Consider the following 16,259-nt stretch of genomic DNA (forward strand, 5'->3'; position numbering starts at 1 on the left):
TGTTTTGTTGGCATCTTTATTTTTCTACTGTGTGTTGTAGTGGTTTTTTCCCTGGGCTGGCCACTGTAGATGATAGAAACCATGTTGTTATCTTTTAAAATTCTACATCGTTCTGAAGATCTCTGGCTTTGGCAGCGGATGGGGCTATGGCCTTGTGGTAGACACCCTTCGAGTTATCTACATATTTTGTTTCCTGGATCTGTCTGTGTTCTTACAGCCCCGAGGAACAGAGAGTAAGGCTTAGACAAAGGGCAAGTGACCGAGGTGGCCGTTTCCAGCTCTGGGCTCTTACTGGGTAGTGGACTGGTCCTGTGGTTACCTCTCGGGTTTGAGTAGGAAATTGTGGAGAAGAGGGGCCTTTTCTGTATGTTCAAGGAGAGAGAGAAGAAGAAGAAGGGAAAGAAGAGGGGAAGGGGAAAGGAAGGTGAAGGAACGGACCTGTCGATCTGAGTCCGTCCACGCTGCTCTAATAGAAAAGCCATGGGTTCATGGCAGTATTTTTCACCATTCTGAAGTGGTTGATAGTATGTGGACTTTATTGTGCTGTTTTCTTACCAGAGGACCCTACTCATGACAAGGGGAACCTCATAATTATTCCTGACTTCCACCACCGTCCTAGCCCTCTAGGAACTGTACTTGACTATTAAGACTTCAGCAGCAGTCGTGGCAGGATGTACGGGCACACAGACATGCTGCTCACATGAGTCACTTCAGAAGCCGACTCTGATGAGCTCATCTGAAGATTGGGTAATCTTGTTAGTGACTTGGGGTTCTGGCTGACATTTCACCAAACCCAAGGCTGGTGCTTGCCAGTTCTCTTTGGGTCTGAAGGCTCACCCCAGTCTCTTTACCAGAAAGGAGGCCGTTTGGTTCGCTTTTACTGCCGAGGCTCCTGGAATGGCTTCCTGGAGATGTCAGGAGCCCTGGTGGCTTCTTCTGGGAACACACCAGGAGCTTGGTGGCCGGCATTGAGGAGCACCAGATCTGCACGTGGCCTTCCCACCAGCACGCTTTTGTCGCCTTTCTAAACAGTTGCAAGCTCCTCACCGTGGCCTCCCAGGGTCACAGGACATTGGCTCCAAGAAACATATCTTGCCCTTGGTTTCCCCAGGCTGGGTAAGACAGATGATCCCCTCCCTCCCACTGTCTAGGCTGCAGGGACCTTGTGCGTGCATTGACTCTCCGCACTCACTGCATATGTTTGAATCTGCGCTCTGTTCATGTTTAACAATGAGATACGTTCTGAGGGCTCTGGGGCTGGCTCTGGAATTTGTCAGTACTTGCCTAACTACAATTAATCCATTAGACTGTTGCAAAACTTGGTCTTTCTTCATTAACATAATGTCTAAGTAGATTTTCTTAAAAGAATGAAAGCTATCATCGTGTTTAACCAGTTCTGGAAGAATTCTCATTTTGAGAGACAAGGCTAAAGATGTGCACTTATTCTGCAATTCCCCCAGCTGCCTTATCTTTTATCAACACAAGAACTAGAAGCTGGGAGAGTCTTAAAAATGTGAATTGGTGCAGGATAAGTCTGTGCCCTGAAACAACACAGTGACTTGGTCTGGCCAAGATGTAGCTGTTATTGGTGGCCACTGGGGAAAGTTTGTCTGCCCAAATGTCAGGCTCTGTTGGGGGAGGGCAAACCTTCCCATTGCTTTTGCCTTTAATTCTAGATGTTTTTCCCCTCCGATTTAACATCAGAGCTTGTGGCTTAGAGGTGTGGTATTTAACTCCCTTTTCTTAACTTTTGCATCTCTTGTTTAAAGCCTTACTTAGTTGGGGTGAGTGTCTCTGTATGTTTGTGTGTACGGGGGTGTGCATGGAGGGCAAAGGACAACTTTGGGGTGGCCATCGCCTCCCACCTTGGTTGAAGGCAGGGTCTCTCGTTTGCTTCTCTTACTTGTAAGCGTCTGGGACATTCTCTGCTCTTGCCGTAGGCACACTGCGGTTGCCTGCAGAAGCCTGCTTCGGGCTTTCACATGGTGTCTGAGGGTCTGAATGCAGGAAGTGCTGTCTTCACCAAGCCATCTTTCTCAGCCCGGACTCCCACACCTGAAGCTACAAGTGGTACCCAAGACTCTACAGACAGCATTGTTAGTCCAAGCATCTTTCTGTTTTGTTTTTTGTTTGTTTTTTTTTTTTAATTCCCTTTTCTCTCTCTGTCTCTTTGGTTTTTCAAAGTAGGCTCTTTCTCTAGTCCAGGCCCAGGCGACTTGGAATTCACTATGTAGTCTCAGGGTGGCCTCGAACTCATGGCGATCCTCCTACCTCTGCTTCCCGAGTGCTGGGATTAAAGGCGTGCGCCACCACATCCAGTTCCAAGCATCTTTCTTATGTCCATTACTCCCCTCATGTTTTCCATGGGTGTTTTGTCTCAAGGTTTCCCAGAGGATGCCTGAAGCCAAGGACAGTACCAAATTTCACTACACATATTATGGTTTTCCCTGTACATCTTATAGCCATGAAAAACTCACCTTTCCTTGCAGAAAGGGTGGCGTTGGCTTTTCTTTGGCACAGCCAGATGGCCAGCATCACACCTCTTGCTCTTTGACACCATTAAGTTAAAGTAAGTGTGACTCGAACATAGAGATTTCACTAGTGCAAGACTGATCTGATAAACAGAGAGCCGCTTGAGTCACTAATGGTCAGGTGACATACAACTTGGGAATGCCGGACAAAGGGGTGATTCATGTCCTGGGTGGAACAGGGCAGGACTGCACAAGATTTCCTCACAGGACTCACAGCCATGTTCGAATTGAAACTTATCATTCGTTTTTATTACCACACTTGGCATAGGGCAAGTGAAGCTAGGAAAGTGTCCCCTCCATGTGGCAGGACGATGAAGGTTGGCTTTCCTGTTCGCATGTCTTTGAGCCGTAGTCCACAACTCTCGCTTGAGGCAGATGCACTAGAGGGGCACATTGTGGCCCTTGGCATTCCTGCAGCTCTCTGAGGACAGGGAGATTTCTTCCTGTGAGGCTTGTCCTCTTCCTTCAACCTCCCCGAGCCCCTCTTTTCTCAAGGTGTTTGTTCCCTGCTTGAGCTACAGGTGCGCTGTTGGGAGTGTGGTGTAGCAGAAAGGGTGGAGGCACGTCCGAGGCTGGTGAGTACACGGTCCGTAGAGGTCTTGTTTCCAGCTCATTCTCACTGAGCCTCACTCAGGCGCTGGGATGGTCCTGCAAGGTCACTCTGCTGTTGCTGTCTGGAGCCACTGTCGTGGTTCAAAGTATAACTTCAGCAAACATGGACAAACAGGGCACATCCCTTCCTCCTTTTCTTTTTTCTTCCTTACATCTTCTTTCATTTTTGTTGTTGTTGTTGGACATTTTGACTCATCTCAACAAATGATGACATTCCAGTGGCAGGAAGATCATGACTTAGGAGTTAGTACTGGCTGTGACGTTGTCATGAGCCTCAAAGCTCGTGTTCAAGGCAGGCCTGTGGCTGTATTAAGTCATTGTAAATAGCTTTGTTCTGTGGGAGGGACAAAGAAGGAAAATGCCACATTTCGTGTATTTTTTTTTTTTTTTTTTGGTTTTTCGAGGTAGGGTCTCACTCTGGTCCAGGCTGACCTGGAATTAACTGTCATCTCAGGGTGGCCTTGAACTCATGGCAATCCTCCTACCTCTGCCTCCCCATTGCTGGGATTAAAGGCGTGCGCCACCACGCCCGGCTATTTTTTTTTTTTTTTTTAATGACATACGGGGTAGGAGGTATGTCTCTGTCTGGTCCCTGTCACCGAGACCAGCAGGCCCGAGTCTGCCATCACTGGTGACACACTGGGTGGGTGTCTCACCTGGGGATCTGCAGATGGGTGTGTAAGTTGGTGGCTGATCTTCTCTCTGATTCCTCTTATCAGTTTTTCAGTAAGCTATCTAATTATACAAATTAAAATTCAAAGGAAAGCAAAAGAAATGATTATGCTTTACTGGGTGCTGGGGAAGGAGGGTGAGCAGCCTGTCCTTCAGATGTCGGTGCTGTCGTTTTTCATCCCCATGACACAAGCTTGAACCAATTAATTCTCTCGCTTTTTGCATGAGGAAGGTAACAGGCCTTCTGTTTTCTTGTCGGGAGTCGAGATGGGGCCCTCGCTGAGGTGCAGACATCAGATCCCCAGCCTCCCCAAAGGACAAGGGCTGCCCGGAGCTCCCTCACAGTGCCTTGCTGACACGCGGCCAGAGTTAGAGACGTGCTCATGCGTGGTCTCCTTGCGGACATTCGCAACCATAGTGACGTAGTGACGACACCAGAGGTCTGCGTTGTGTCGTGTGGCAACCCTCCCATTTGAGGAGACCTCCTGTGTCAGAACAGCTGGGCATTTCTTGGTTGTTGTGTTCCTTTTGGTTTTGTTTTTCCAGGTGGTGTCTCCCTTTAGCCCAGTCTGGCCTCAGACTCACGGCGATCCTCTTACCTCTGCCTCCCAAGTGCTGGGATTAGATAAAGGCATGTGTCACCATGCCCAGCGTGTTCTTTGTGTGTGTGTGTGTGTGTGTGTGTGTGTGTGTGTGTGTGTGTGGAAATTGTGCTTTTGCTTGCCTCCTTTTTTTAAAAAAAAATCACATAATTATCGCCATAAATCTTTAGGGGATGCCTTTTCTGCCTCATTGCTAGGAAATCAGCCACTAACTATCAGGAACTTGCCCCAGTAACAGAGAGACAGATAAAGTCAGTCCTGGAATTCTGCATAATAACCCACATGCTAGACACCTCGCCTTTAGCCCTTAAGCCCCCCTCTCGTGTCCCGTCCCTTCTCCGCAGGTTTGTGTGAGACCTGAGGACGTTCTTGCGTAGGATTGTTTGTTTTAAAATAATGCCAGCTTTGGAATCCATTGCAGAAGACTAGAAAATGGTTTCCTGCTCTTCTTCTGGTAGTTGATAGAAATAGTTCAGCTCCCAAAGTAGTGAATCAAACAAGAGCACGTTGGTCCGTGGCTCAGGATCTGGGACTCAGAAGGTACATTCCATGAGAGGCGCTGTGGGCCAGCCCCTTCCTCTCCCGCTGGGACCTGAAGCAACCTGGGGATGATTGGACCACCGGCCACTGGGCCAGAGAACTATACCTTCAGCCTACAGATCTGATATTAAACGCAAGGTCAGATGTCTGTAACCTCCCCTCCCCCAGCATTCAAGGAAGGTTCTAGAAGGGGACATGGGCAAACCTGGTGGTGGTGTAGACTCTTCCTCCATTCTCACATTGCGGGGTAAGGAATTTCTGTCGTGCTTTGCTGTGTTTTTTTGACTCATGGTCTCAAGTCCATTGTGGAAAGAACTTGTGCATTTTCGGAGGCCTCGAGAGAGCCCCGGGTAGCCACGGCGGGTGTGGGCATCGCAGTACCATCGGGGCACGGCGCCCGGTGCTCCAGGGCGAGCTGTGAAGCTGCCTCGATCCTTGTCACGTAGCACCTCTGTGGCTCCGTGAGAGTTGTCCTGCTAGCTGTCCCTTTGTTTCTGGCCTTAGACTTGAATCAGTTATGATCGAGGCTGGTCAGTAATTACGTTCATAGCCTGGAAGTTAAGAGCGAGAAACCACCAGTGTGCTGCTATTGGCTTTCCGCAATGACTGACAATCACACACGCGTGCGTGTGCGTGCATGCGTGTGTGCGTTCGCCCGCTTGCCCGCTTCCTGACTGGTCCAGGGTAGGCAGCAGGACGTTGCTACGGCTGACCTGGAGTACCCTCCGCCAGCGTTCGGGGAAGACTTGGACCACAGGTCTCCCTGTAGTAAGTGGCAGTAAAGCCCTAAGTGACCCATTGGCCTGGAGGTCTCCAGAGAGTAAGGATTCTTTTCTCCTTGTTTCAGGGTTCATAGTGGCGTAATGCACGCAGACTCCTGCGAGTTCCCCTAAGTTCTTAGAGGACCGCTTTGCCTTTTGAATCAGAGTTGCAAAGTTCGATAAAGAATGGCCCTTGTGGATAAGCACAAAGTCAAGCGACAGCGATTGGACAGAATTTGTGAAGGTAAGAGCCAGCGTGGTTGGCGGGTTTGAACGAAGGACACCGAGCCCTCACTCACAGTGTGAAGAGCTGCTCCCTCCAGCTTGCTGAGTCTGACTGTATCACACCCCAGCCCCCCCTCCCACCCTAACGGATCACTGTCCTTGGCTGTGTAGGTAGTTGGCCTAGGAAGGGATAGGACATGGGTGGAGCTTAGGAAGAAAGGGGGGGCATACTGTGCGCTCCATTTCTTCCATATACCTAAGTTGATTTTGCATATGAAAGGTATCATCTATTAGGACCAGCTTTTGTTACTTCCTGAAGTTTCTGGACCCTATCTGTTTTGCATTAAGATATTTATAACAATAAATTCCAAGATATTCCTGGGGAGCCCCTCACTGCCCCTCATGATGTTTTCAAGTCTCTGGTATCTTTGAAACTGTCTGGAAGTGTTTTATTCATGAAAGGAAAAAAAAAATAAACATAATTAAAATCTAATGGAAACCTGGGGACAAAACTCTGAAATGTTGATTAAGCTCCATCCTCTCCTAATTAGTAGCGGGGTGCTCCAGAGCCTGTGGCTGGGAGGTTGTGGGGGGGGCGGGGGTTAGTGGGCTGTGTCAACCTACAGTCAGCAGGGCTGTCCACGACCTGGTGACCACCCGTGTCTGCAAGGTGAGCCCTGCTTGGTTCACGGGGCTGTAGGTGAGCCCTGTGGCCTTCTCCAGACCCCTCTATGCACCCAGTCACTGGCCTACCAGCTCAGAGGCAAGAACAGGCTCCCCTTTGTGCCTTTCCTGCAGCCACCCATATGGAATTGTTTGTCCTTTAAATAAATGTAGCTCAAGCCACATGGGGTTGGGACATCAAAGACTTTCTACTTTATACCCCAAGTCCTTGAGAGCTGTGCGCTGTGGACGTAAGAGCACTGGCTGTGCCTTCCTCCACGGCCCTGGGGCTCGGCTGTAGTTTAAGGACCTTAGCATTTAATGGATTTAAAAAACAAACACTGAAAATATTCAGAATTTTCTGCTGTTGGTCCCTGGCAACACCGTTCAAACTGTTTACAAAGTTTGGTACACTGAAAACCAGTATTTTTTTGAATGGCATTTAAGAGTAGATAATGCTACACTTTATGGAGAGACAGGAGTGTGTATGTGTGGGTGGGTGAGTGTATATGTGTGTGTTGAATTTTTTCTCTTCTGAAACACGTTTGCAGCACACAGTCATTGCCTCTTAACCAAGCCATAGCCTGTGTCTCTTTTTAGGGTGCTTTTCCCCTACATAGCTACCATAGTGTAATTTTCCTCCCAAAATTTAAATTACTGCAGCACCATCCCATAGTCTGCACGCTCACCTTTCTTACACATGTGTGGTTTTAGCTGTGTTGCTGTCCTGTCTGTCTGTCTGTCTGTCTGTCTGTCTGTGTAGGAAGCAGTGAAGGGTCATCCATTATATTCAGTTAGCATGTCTCTCGTCTAAAGAGTCTCATATAATCCCATGGCCTTTCAGACTTTCAAAAGAATTGGTGTTGTAGAGCATTTGTAGCCAGTTGGCTTCAAGAGTATCCCACCGTCTCCACCCACCGTTTCTACTGAAACTACTACGTTGGAGACAAGAATGAGGCGGCTTCGGCAAAGATACCGCCCACCAGAGAATCCAGGAATTCTAAAAACTCAAGGTCTTTTCTGGCTACATAGTGAGTATGAGGCTAGGCTGTGCTGAATGAGGCTCTAATATTCTATGTTTTCTCTTATTTTGTGGATCCTGAGATTGTCTTTATGAAACTCATCATTATATATAATGAATACATACTACTAAAAAATTTACATTTAGTGGCTGGAGTGATGATTTAGTAGTTAAGGCACTTGCCTGTGAAGCCTAAGGACCCAGGTTTGATTCCCCAGTACCTACATAAGCAGATGCACAAGGGGGCACATGCATCTGGAGTTTGCTTGCGGTGGCTGGAGGCCCTGATTGCTCTCTCTCTCTCTCTCTCTCTCAAATAAATAAATCATTTTAAAAGGAAAAGAAAAAAAGATACCGCCCACGCCCTCCTCTGTCATGAGCGCGAGCCACCAATGTGGCTTCCTCTTTCTCCGTCTGTCCTATAGGATTTCCAGCTGTGTTTTATACCTGAAGGTTCAGTATTTCTTCATCTAGGCATTCATGATTCTCCAGAAACCATAGCTTTGCAATCATCTTTAAATCTTTATTTATTTATTTATAAACAGAGAAAGACAGAGAATATGTGCACCAGGACAGTTAGCCACTGAAAACAAACAAATTCACGCACCACCCTGTACTTCTGGTTTTATGTGGGTACTAGAGAATTGAACCTGGGTCATCAGATTCTAGGCAAATGCCTTAAACGCTGAGCCATCTCTCCAGCCCCCCCTCCTCTTTAAACTATGTGTGAGAGAGAAAATTGGTGCACCAGGAGCCCCAGCCACTGCAGTTGAGCTCCAGACACGTGCACCACTTTGTCCACATTTGCTGCCTTGCTTTGTGTATCTGGCTTACTTGGGACCTATGGGGTGGCTTAGCAGTTAAGACACTTGTCTACAAAGGCTAAGGGTCCAGAGCCATTTTTTAAATTCTTGATAAACACTCTCGATGAGTACAAGCTAGATTACATTACTCTGAATCCATGGTCCCATGTCTAAGGAAGTCAGAGTTGTTCCTGGCATGAGCTGATGTACCTTTCAGAGGTCTAAACTGGTGGTGCCCATGGCGCTGGATAGCTGGTGACCAGGGTTAGCATAACTTCTGTTGTTTCTCTGACTGCTGTTTCAGATCAAGTCTATAGATGTGTTCTGCCTGAAGGCCTTGCAGAGAGGGAGGGAGGGAGGGAGGGAGGGAGGGAGGGAGGGAGGGAGGGAGGGAGGGAGGGAGGGACAGACACAGAGAGTGAATATGAATGAATGAGAATAGGCACACAAGCCTTTTGCCACTGGAAACAAATTCTAGACATACACACACCATTCGTGCATCTGGCTGTTTATGTGACTACTTGGGAATCAAAACCAGGCATTGCAAGTAAGCACCTTTTAACTGTCGAGCCATTTTTGTGGTTATGGGGGTTTTTTTGTTTGTTTGCTTGTTTGTTTTTTGAGGTAGGGTCTCACTCTAGCCCAGGCTGATCTGGAATTCACTATGTAGTCTCAGGGTGGCCAGGAACTGGTGATTCTCCTACCTGTGCCTCCTGAGTGCCCTAGCGTGTTTTTTAAACAGGGTTTCACTTTGTGCTCCAGGCACAGCAGTCTTCCTGCCTCCGCAGCATTGGAGTTGCCTGCGGGCATCTCCATCCTGTTCTGTAGCCACAACCATCCTTTCTGTGCTCTGATGAACTTTGTTTCTTTCTTTGGTTTCCAGGAGCAACAGTTAAATCTTGCCCATTTACCTGCCGTGGGGGTCTCTCGCCAGGCTTGGACTAGGCCTTTCTTATCGCAGACCAAGTCTGCCCAGCTCCTGCCTTAGTGAAAATGGTCAGTTCTTAGTCCCTCTATGGGACTTGGGCTGTTGCCCTCTGTGGCCTTAAGTCAAGCCATGGACAGATGGCTTGGGGCTACATTACTCTGTCACCTGTTCTTGGAGCATGGGGTTTCACATCCATACACACCAAGGGACATCTCTGCTCCAAGATGAGGGCTTAGACAAAGTCCTCGGGACTCTTTTCTAGTCAGTTGGAATAAGACACAGTCTTTCAAGGTGACTTAGAAGCCAGGTTGTAATGTTCTTCGTAAGTGACCCTTCTGTTTTGATATTTGCAATTTGTTCTCCACTTCTTTCTTGATGCCCGTGTACAGACACTCTTCCTTGAGTGCTGCTGTATAGAATAATTACGGAGCAGCCTTTGATAACATGGGCTTCTCAGTCCCAAATTGCGGCCTTGTCTCTCTGATGTATAATTTCGGTGCTGGTTTCTTTCTCTCTAGTTTGCTGACATAATTGACGTGGTCCATTTGTGAATTGCACCAGCCAGAGAGTTTGAATACCTTTCAGTTCACGATAGAGGTAGTTTGCTTTGCTCCAAATATTTATTGATCAGAGACTGAGCTTGCTGTCATTCAGCCTTGCGGGGAAGCCTTTCCAGTGGCCCCGGGTGTATAGAACTGTAATGCACTACAGTGGCCTTGCCGATGACCTTTTGTTAGACCATCTTATTGTGGCTTACATAGGATCAGCCCTTAAACACATTCTTTTCCTATGATTATGAAGAATGTGACTTGCAAAAATAAATATGTCTTTCATTTTACTTTATTGTATTCAAGTGCTTTAGAAATGTGGAGAAATGATTCCAAGATGGTATTGGTTGAGCTGCAGCAAGCCCCTTTATCACATAATGTATTCATGTGCTAAGTAAATAAAGGTAGTGGTATGAATCGGCTTTTAAACAGGCACTTATAGTAAACATTCCTTTCATCTGGGATGCTCTCATGGTCTAGAATGAAAGGAAAGAAGCATGACTTTTCTGTCTCCTTTAGGGAGGACAAATCACAAAGAAAGTGGGAGGGCATTTCCCCTATGGCGTTCTGTGTGGAGAGTGGTTTTCTGTTCTTATCAGGTTCAACTCCACCATGGAAGCATCCCTCAGCAGAGCATCCCCCAAGAGACTGAGTGCACCTCTGGTCATGACGTCCTTGAATCCCTAAGTCACGCAGACATGCATGCCTCCAGGTCGCCAAGGGAACAGAAGTGGCAGAGATGGCCAGAGCCAGCTGAGGCCCAGCTGTGTGCTCAGTGCCCCTAGGTGTGGCTGTGGGTGTTTCTTTCAGCTGCCTGCCTTGCCTGGCAGGGACCTTACTGCCAAATGGCTCTCTCTTCCCTGCAGGAGGATGAGTCCCCTAACCTGCACCAGGATTGGTTTTCTGTGTTTCCCCCACCCCCCTTTGTTTAAAAACACACACTGGAAGTTTAGCATCACTGCCAGCCTTGTAAGACCTTAAGAATTTTATTTATTTGCAAGGAGACAGGGGAAGAGAAAGAATGGAAGAGAGGAAATGGGTATGCCAGGGCCCCTAGCCGTTGAAAATGAACTCCAGACGCACATGCCTCCATGTGCATCTGGTTTAATGCTTGTTCTGGGGAATCGGACCTAGACCATTAAGACTGCGCTGGCAAGTGCTTTTAACTGCTTAGTCTTTCCAGGTTCTCCCCTCTCCAACTTTTTGTTGTTGTTTTAATTTGGGAGCTTTTTCTTGCTTGCTACATTGTTTGGCCCATCTTTCTTGGCTTGTTTGGTTTGAAGAGAAACCGTCTGGAAGTCTGCTGCCCGTAGGCGCCCCTGATCTTTTCTTTCTTTCCTGTCTTGGTTTTTCGAGGTAGGGTCTCTCTCTCGCCCAGGCTGGAATTTGTTAGGTAGTCTCAGGATGACCTCAAACTCACAAGAGATCCTCCTGTCACGGCCTCCTGAGGGGCTGGGATTGAAGGCGTGTGCCATTACACCTTCTTCCCTGATTATTTCTAATGAATAATTTTTTTAAGGCCTCAAAACCTAGATTAAAAAAAATGGATTCATAATGTCTCTATACATTTTAATTGTATGTTGGGATCAGGCAATTATACACATTTCCAGTAATTAAGTGATTAGCTGTAATTACATTAACCGTGTAAATAAATATACAATAGTCAACTAGACATGGCTCAAAGCTCTTAAATACAAACAAATGTGCCAAAATAGTGCTCTACATTGTAAAGCAGTAGTCATACGTCAGAAAGCAGTTATTTGTACAAGATGAAAAATTCCCCATGTTGGGGCTGGAGAAAGGCTCAGCTGTTAGGGCACTTGCCTGCAAAGCCTAATGACCCAAGTTCTGTCCCCCAGTATCCATGCAAAGCCAGGTGCACAGAAGGGGTGCATGTATATATGGAGTTCACTTGCCACGGCTTGAAACGATGGTGTGCCCTTTCTCTCTCTGTCTCAATTAAAAAATAATTTTTAAAATTCACCATGTTGGGGCTGGAAAGATGGCTTAGTGGTTAAGGCACTTGCCTGTGAAGCCTAAGGACCCCGGTTCGAGGCTCAATTCCCCAGGACCCACGTTATCCAGATGCACAAGGGGGTGTACACGTCGGGAGTTCGTTTGCAGTGCCTGGAGGCCCTGGCATGCCCATTCTCTCTCTCTCTCTCTCTCTCTCTCTCTCTCTCTCTCTCTCTCTCTCTCTGCCTCTTTCTCTGTCACTCTCAAATAAATAAATAAATAAAAATAACAACAAAAAATTTAAAAAAAGTTCACCACGTTGTTGTATTTGGCCAGTTTAATTTGAAGCAGTGATTCCCTCCTCTGATTGGTACCAACCCACCTGTCCCTCCACTATCACCTGAGGCGTGGGTCCAGTCGAGCCCTCCTTCTACCTGTGCGTTTGGTTCATCGTCCCTGACCATTTGTCGCATAAACTTCTCTCTGCTCTGGTCTGTTTGCTAATGGGCAGGTTTTGCTCATCACATCCCCAAGAGCTGCGTGTCGGGACTGCTTAGGGCTTGCTCTGGGGCTGGAGGACGTGGGGCCCAGTTGGGGCCTGTGGCTGGAGTTGGCTCTCTTCCGGTGACTTCCTCTGCCTTTCCGCCCCCTTCTCCAGCACACACTGTCTCCCTTAGAGGCTCAGACCTCCTGCAAGAGTCCTAGAGACACTGGGTCATCTCAGACTGCTTTTCTCTGCGTTCGTTTACTACTTGTCATTTTTGAAGACAGAGTGACTTTCTTCAAAGGAGTCAGTACACTGAGCAGAACCTCCCTGGTGACAATAGCCGTGAAGATAGCTGTGGGCTATCCCTCCCCTCCCCTCCCCTTCCCAAAGCTACTCGTCCAGGCGGGAGCATCTGTTGCGGATTGGCTGGCATGCTACGTTCATCAGACCATTACTTGATGTGTCCTTGAGTTTTTTTTTTAATTTAGTTTTATTTATTTATGTATTTGAGAGAGAGAAGCAGATAGAGAGAAAGAGAGAATTTGCACTCCAGGGCCTCTAGCCACTGCAAATGAACTCTAGATGCATGCACTCCCTTGTGCATCTGGCTTACATAGGTCCCGGGGAATCGAACCAGTGTCCTTAGGCTTCACGGGCAAACACCTTAACCGCCAAGCCATCCCCCCATTGGTTTCTTGATAACAGATCTCATGTGTGTTGGCTGTGCATTTACTGTTTTTCTCAACAGAGAGGCCTTGTGCATCTAGCAAGACCTTGGGAGGGCACCCAGTGCTGGGCTGGGACGGCTTCTGCAAACCACCGCACGCTTCTGCGTGGTGGCTCTGCACACTCCTTGTCCCTCTGCCACTGTGTCTCATTGGTCTCACTCCTGCATGAAGATACGTATGTGACAAGATGGTTCTGCCCTTCCTGGGAAGCAGATAGCCATCTTGTTAGATCTCCTGACTGTGTGCCAGGACCGTGGACTGATGCCCTCCTCGTCGCTGCGGAGGAGTTCTCGGACAGACCCTGGTTGATAGGGCTGCTTGAGCTCCCAGTGGTTACATATCCAGATGCCACTTGATCCTGGAGGAGGCTCTTGCTGGTGACTGGGTACCCATCTACCATTTCCCTCTTCACACCACGTACTCCTGAGGTCAAGGACCGCTGGGTCCCAGACAGCGGCTCAGCTGGTGGGTTTACAGCCCCCGTGTAAAGTACCTGCTCAGAGGAGGGGGGAATGTCCGGGGCGGGTTCCTGTTCATCCACCCCATGTAGAAATCATCCCGGCTCTCTGTACAGCCAGGTCCCTGGGTCTGCAATGGTTTTTCTCCTATCATGGTGCAGCTTTATTTGGATTTAGAGACAAGGTGACAGATTGAACTTTGAAAAAGCTTTTTAGCTGGCCTGGACCCTGGTGGATGGGGATCATAGGTGTCCCACGTTCCAGATGAAGGAAGAAGCTCTGGAATGTTAAGTCCCATATGAACAAGTGGGGTGATGGATCGAGGAATCTCAGCATTATAGAGAGCAGAGTGAGAGGGCCAAGACCTTCCGAACTTCCAGACGGGTTAGCACTAGACCGGCGGGTGGCATCTTCGGGGGCACCTGCTTTGAACCTGGCTTTCCTCGCTGTGCCCTGAAGGAGCTGAGAAAGGTCTTCCCAGGGGGCTGTGGTTCCAGTGTGTGGTGTGCACTTCCATCTGAAGTGAAGGTCTCTGGCACACCTCAGTTCCGCTGTCCTGCTGCAGATGGGCCGGGAGAGCGGCTTTTCCACCTCCCCATGAGTGAGAGTCTAATCTGATTTCCAGCCAGTGCGGCAGCCCGTGTGTAACGTGTTCCCAGCCCTTGGAAAGCTGAAGCAGGTTTGAGGTCAGCCTGCACGAGAGAGCGGAAGCACCTGGGGCTGGGAAGATAGTTCAGTCAGTGCTTGCTTTATTTTGTTTTTCGAGATAGGGGCTCACTTTCTAGCCCAGGCTGACCTGGAATTCACTATGTAGTTTCAGGGTGGTCTTGAAATGAGTGCAATTCTCCTTCTTCTCCTCCCAAGTGCTGGGATTAAAAGGCGTGCACCACCACGCCCATATAAAGTACTTCAAAAGCACAATATTCAGTTCCCAGAACCTATGTTAAAAAGCCGGGCATGGGCTGGAGAGATGGCTTAGCGGTTAAGTGCTTGCCTGTGAAGCCTAAGGACCCTGGTTCGAGGCTCGTTTCCCCGGAGCGCACACGTCTGGAGTTCGTTTGCAGTGGCTGGAGGCCCTGGTGCGCCTGTTTCTCTCTGCCTCGTTCTCTGTCTGTCACTTTCAAATAAATATTAAACAAAAATAAATTTAAATTTTTTTTTTAATGCCAGGCATGTTGATACATACACACATGTGCGCGCACACACACACACAAACCAAACAACACACCTGCTTTCCACATGGTTCTTGAAACTTGAAACTTTTTTGTTTTGGTACGGTTTGGGGTGGTTTCTGGTTAATTTTTGTTTGTTTTGTTTTTTGAGGTAGGGTCTCACTCTGGCCCAGGCTGACCTTGAATTCACTAGGAAGTCTCAGGGTGGCCTCGAACTCACAGCGATCCTCCTACCTCTGCCTCCCAGGGATTAAAGGAGGCACGCACCACCACACCCTACTTGGTTAATTTTGGAGTCTGTCCTTGAATTTGTGGTCCTCCTGCCTCAGCTTCCCGTGCACAACCCTGCCTGGCTCGCTAGAATTTTTCTAGTGGAGACAACAGACAGACACTGGAGCCCTGGCAAACTTCTGAGTTAGGAGGGCTGGGGCAGTTTCCAGAGGGGCCAACCTTCAAAAAGGGCTGGTTGGTTGGTGGCATTTTGCTCTTTCTGACTTTCCTGAGCTCGTGGCAGGAACTGTGGAGTGCGCCACCACGTGGTGAAGCCTGTCCATGTCACTGATGATGAGACAGTTGTGCCACCCTCACATTTCCTGTTTTCCTAGTACATTCAAGTTAAGTTTGGTGAGGGAATATTTGGTGGACAGGAGGGAAGGGCATTTTTGAAGGGAGGGGAAAAAAAGCTACTTTTGCACATGAACTCTAGGACCTAGAAACAGAAAAATCCAAGCCCAGCCTGTCCACATTTAAAAAGTAGGAAGTGAGTATGTCACAGCCCCATTTTTGGCCCTGTCTTGGCCGGAAGACAGTGTGTAACCCACTAACCTCAGCCCTGTCCCTGGGGAGCTGCCGAAGGCTGCAGACATGGCTTCATCTTGGTATTTGGCAGGCACAGGGAAGCCCCTCCGTACGCCCACAGCCACACCCACCCATCCTCTCAGGCTGCCTTGGTCTCGTGGCCAGGGCTGGGAGAGGCACCAGGAGCCCAAGGCCTGTCTGGAGCTCTACCATGTAGAAGGCAGTGCCAAGGTAGGCTGGCTGTCCTGAGACTCTGCGAGACACTTAGCAACACTGTCCCACCAGGGGCTGCTGGGAGCTGCACAGCTGCCCCAGGACAAGGGCCGAGTGACCTTCCTAGCCCAGCCTTGAGATTTGCTGGCTCCATCTTCTGATCTTTCCTCTTTCTTAAAAAAAAAAAAAAAAAAAAAAATTATTTATTCGAGAGAGTGAGAGAAAGGGAGGAGAGTGTGCGCCTCTTGCCACTGCAAATGCGCTCCAGAAGCATGCACCACTTTGTACACCTGATTTTATGTGGGAACTGGGGAATCGAACAGGCCTTGCAAGCAAGTGCCTTTAACCACTGGACCGCCTCCCAAGCCTTTTTTGGTTTTTCAAGGTAGGGTCTCACTAGCCCAGGCTGACCTGGAATTCACTCTGTAGTCTCAGGGTGGCCTCGAACTCACGGCGATCCTCCTCCCTCTCCCTCCTGAGTGCTGGGATTAAAGGTATGCACCACCACGCCCAGCTTCTTGATCTTGTTTGTTCTAAGCAG

General features: G+C 48.5%; 1 protein-coding gene across 4 annotated transcripts in view; it reads left to right on the forward strand.

The window, feature by feature from the left end:
• Positions 1-16,259, forward strand: part of Ctbp2 (C-terminal binding protein 2) — a 166,761-nt gene that overhangs the window by 117,687 nt on the left and 32,815 nt on the right. For 2 of the 4 annotated variants that reach the window (XM_004659260.3, XM_045156961.1), the window contains exon 3: positions 5,805-5,962. The exons of the other annotated variants lie outside the window; for them this stretch is intronic. In XM_004659260.3, the coding sequence (XP_004659317.2) occupies positions 5,905-5,962 (58 nt within the window). In that variant the 5' untranslated portion in view covers positions 5,805-5,904. The remainder of the gene's footprint in view (positions 1-5,804; positions 5,963-16,259) is intronic. 4 annotated transcript variants of the gene reach the window in all.

Source organism: Jaculus jaculus, chromosome 1, assembly GCF_020740685.1.
Source record: "Jaculus jaculus isolate mJacJac1 chromosome 1, mJacJac1.mat.Y.cur, whole genome shotgun sequence".
Classification (NCBI taxonomy): Eukaryota; Metazoa; Chordata; class Mammalia; order Rodentia; family Dipodidae; genus Jaculus; species Jaculus jaculus.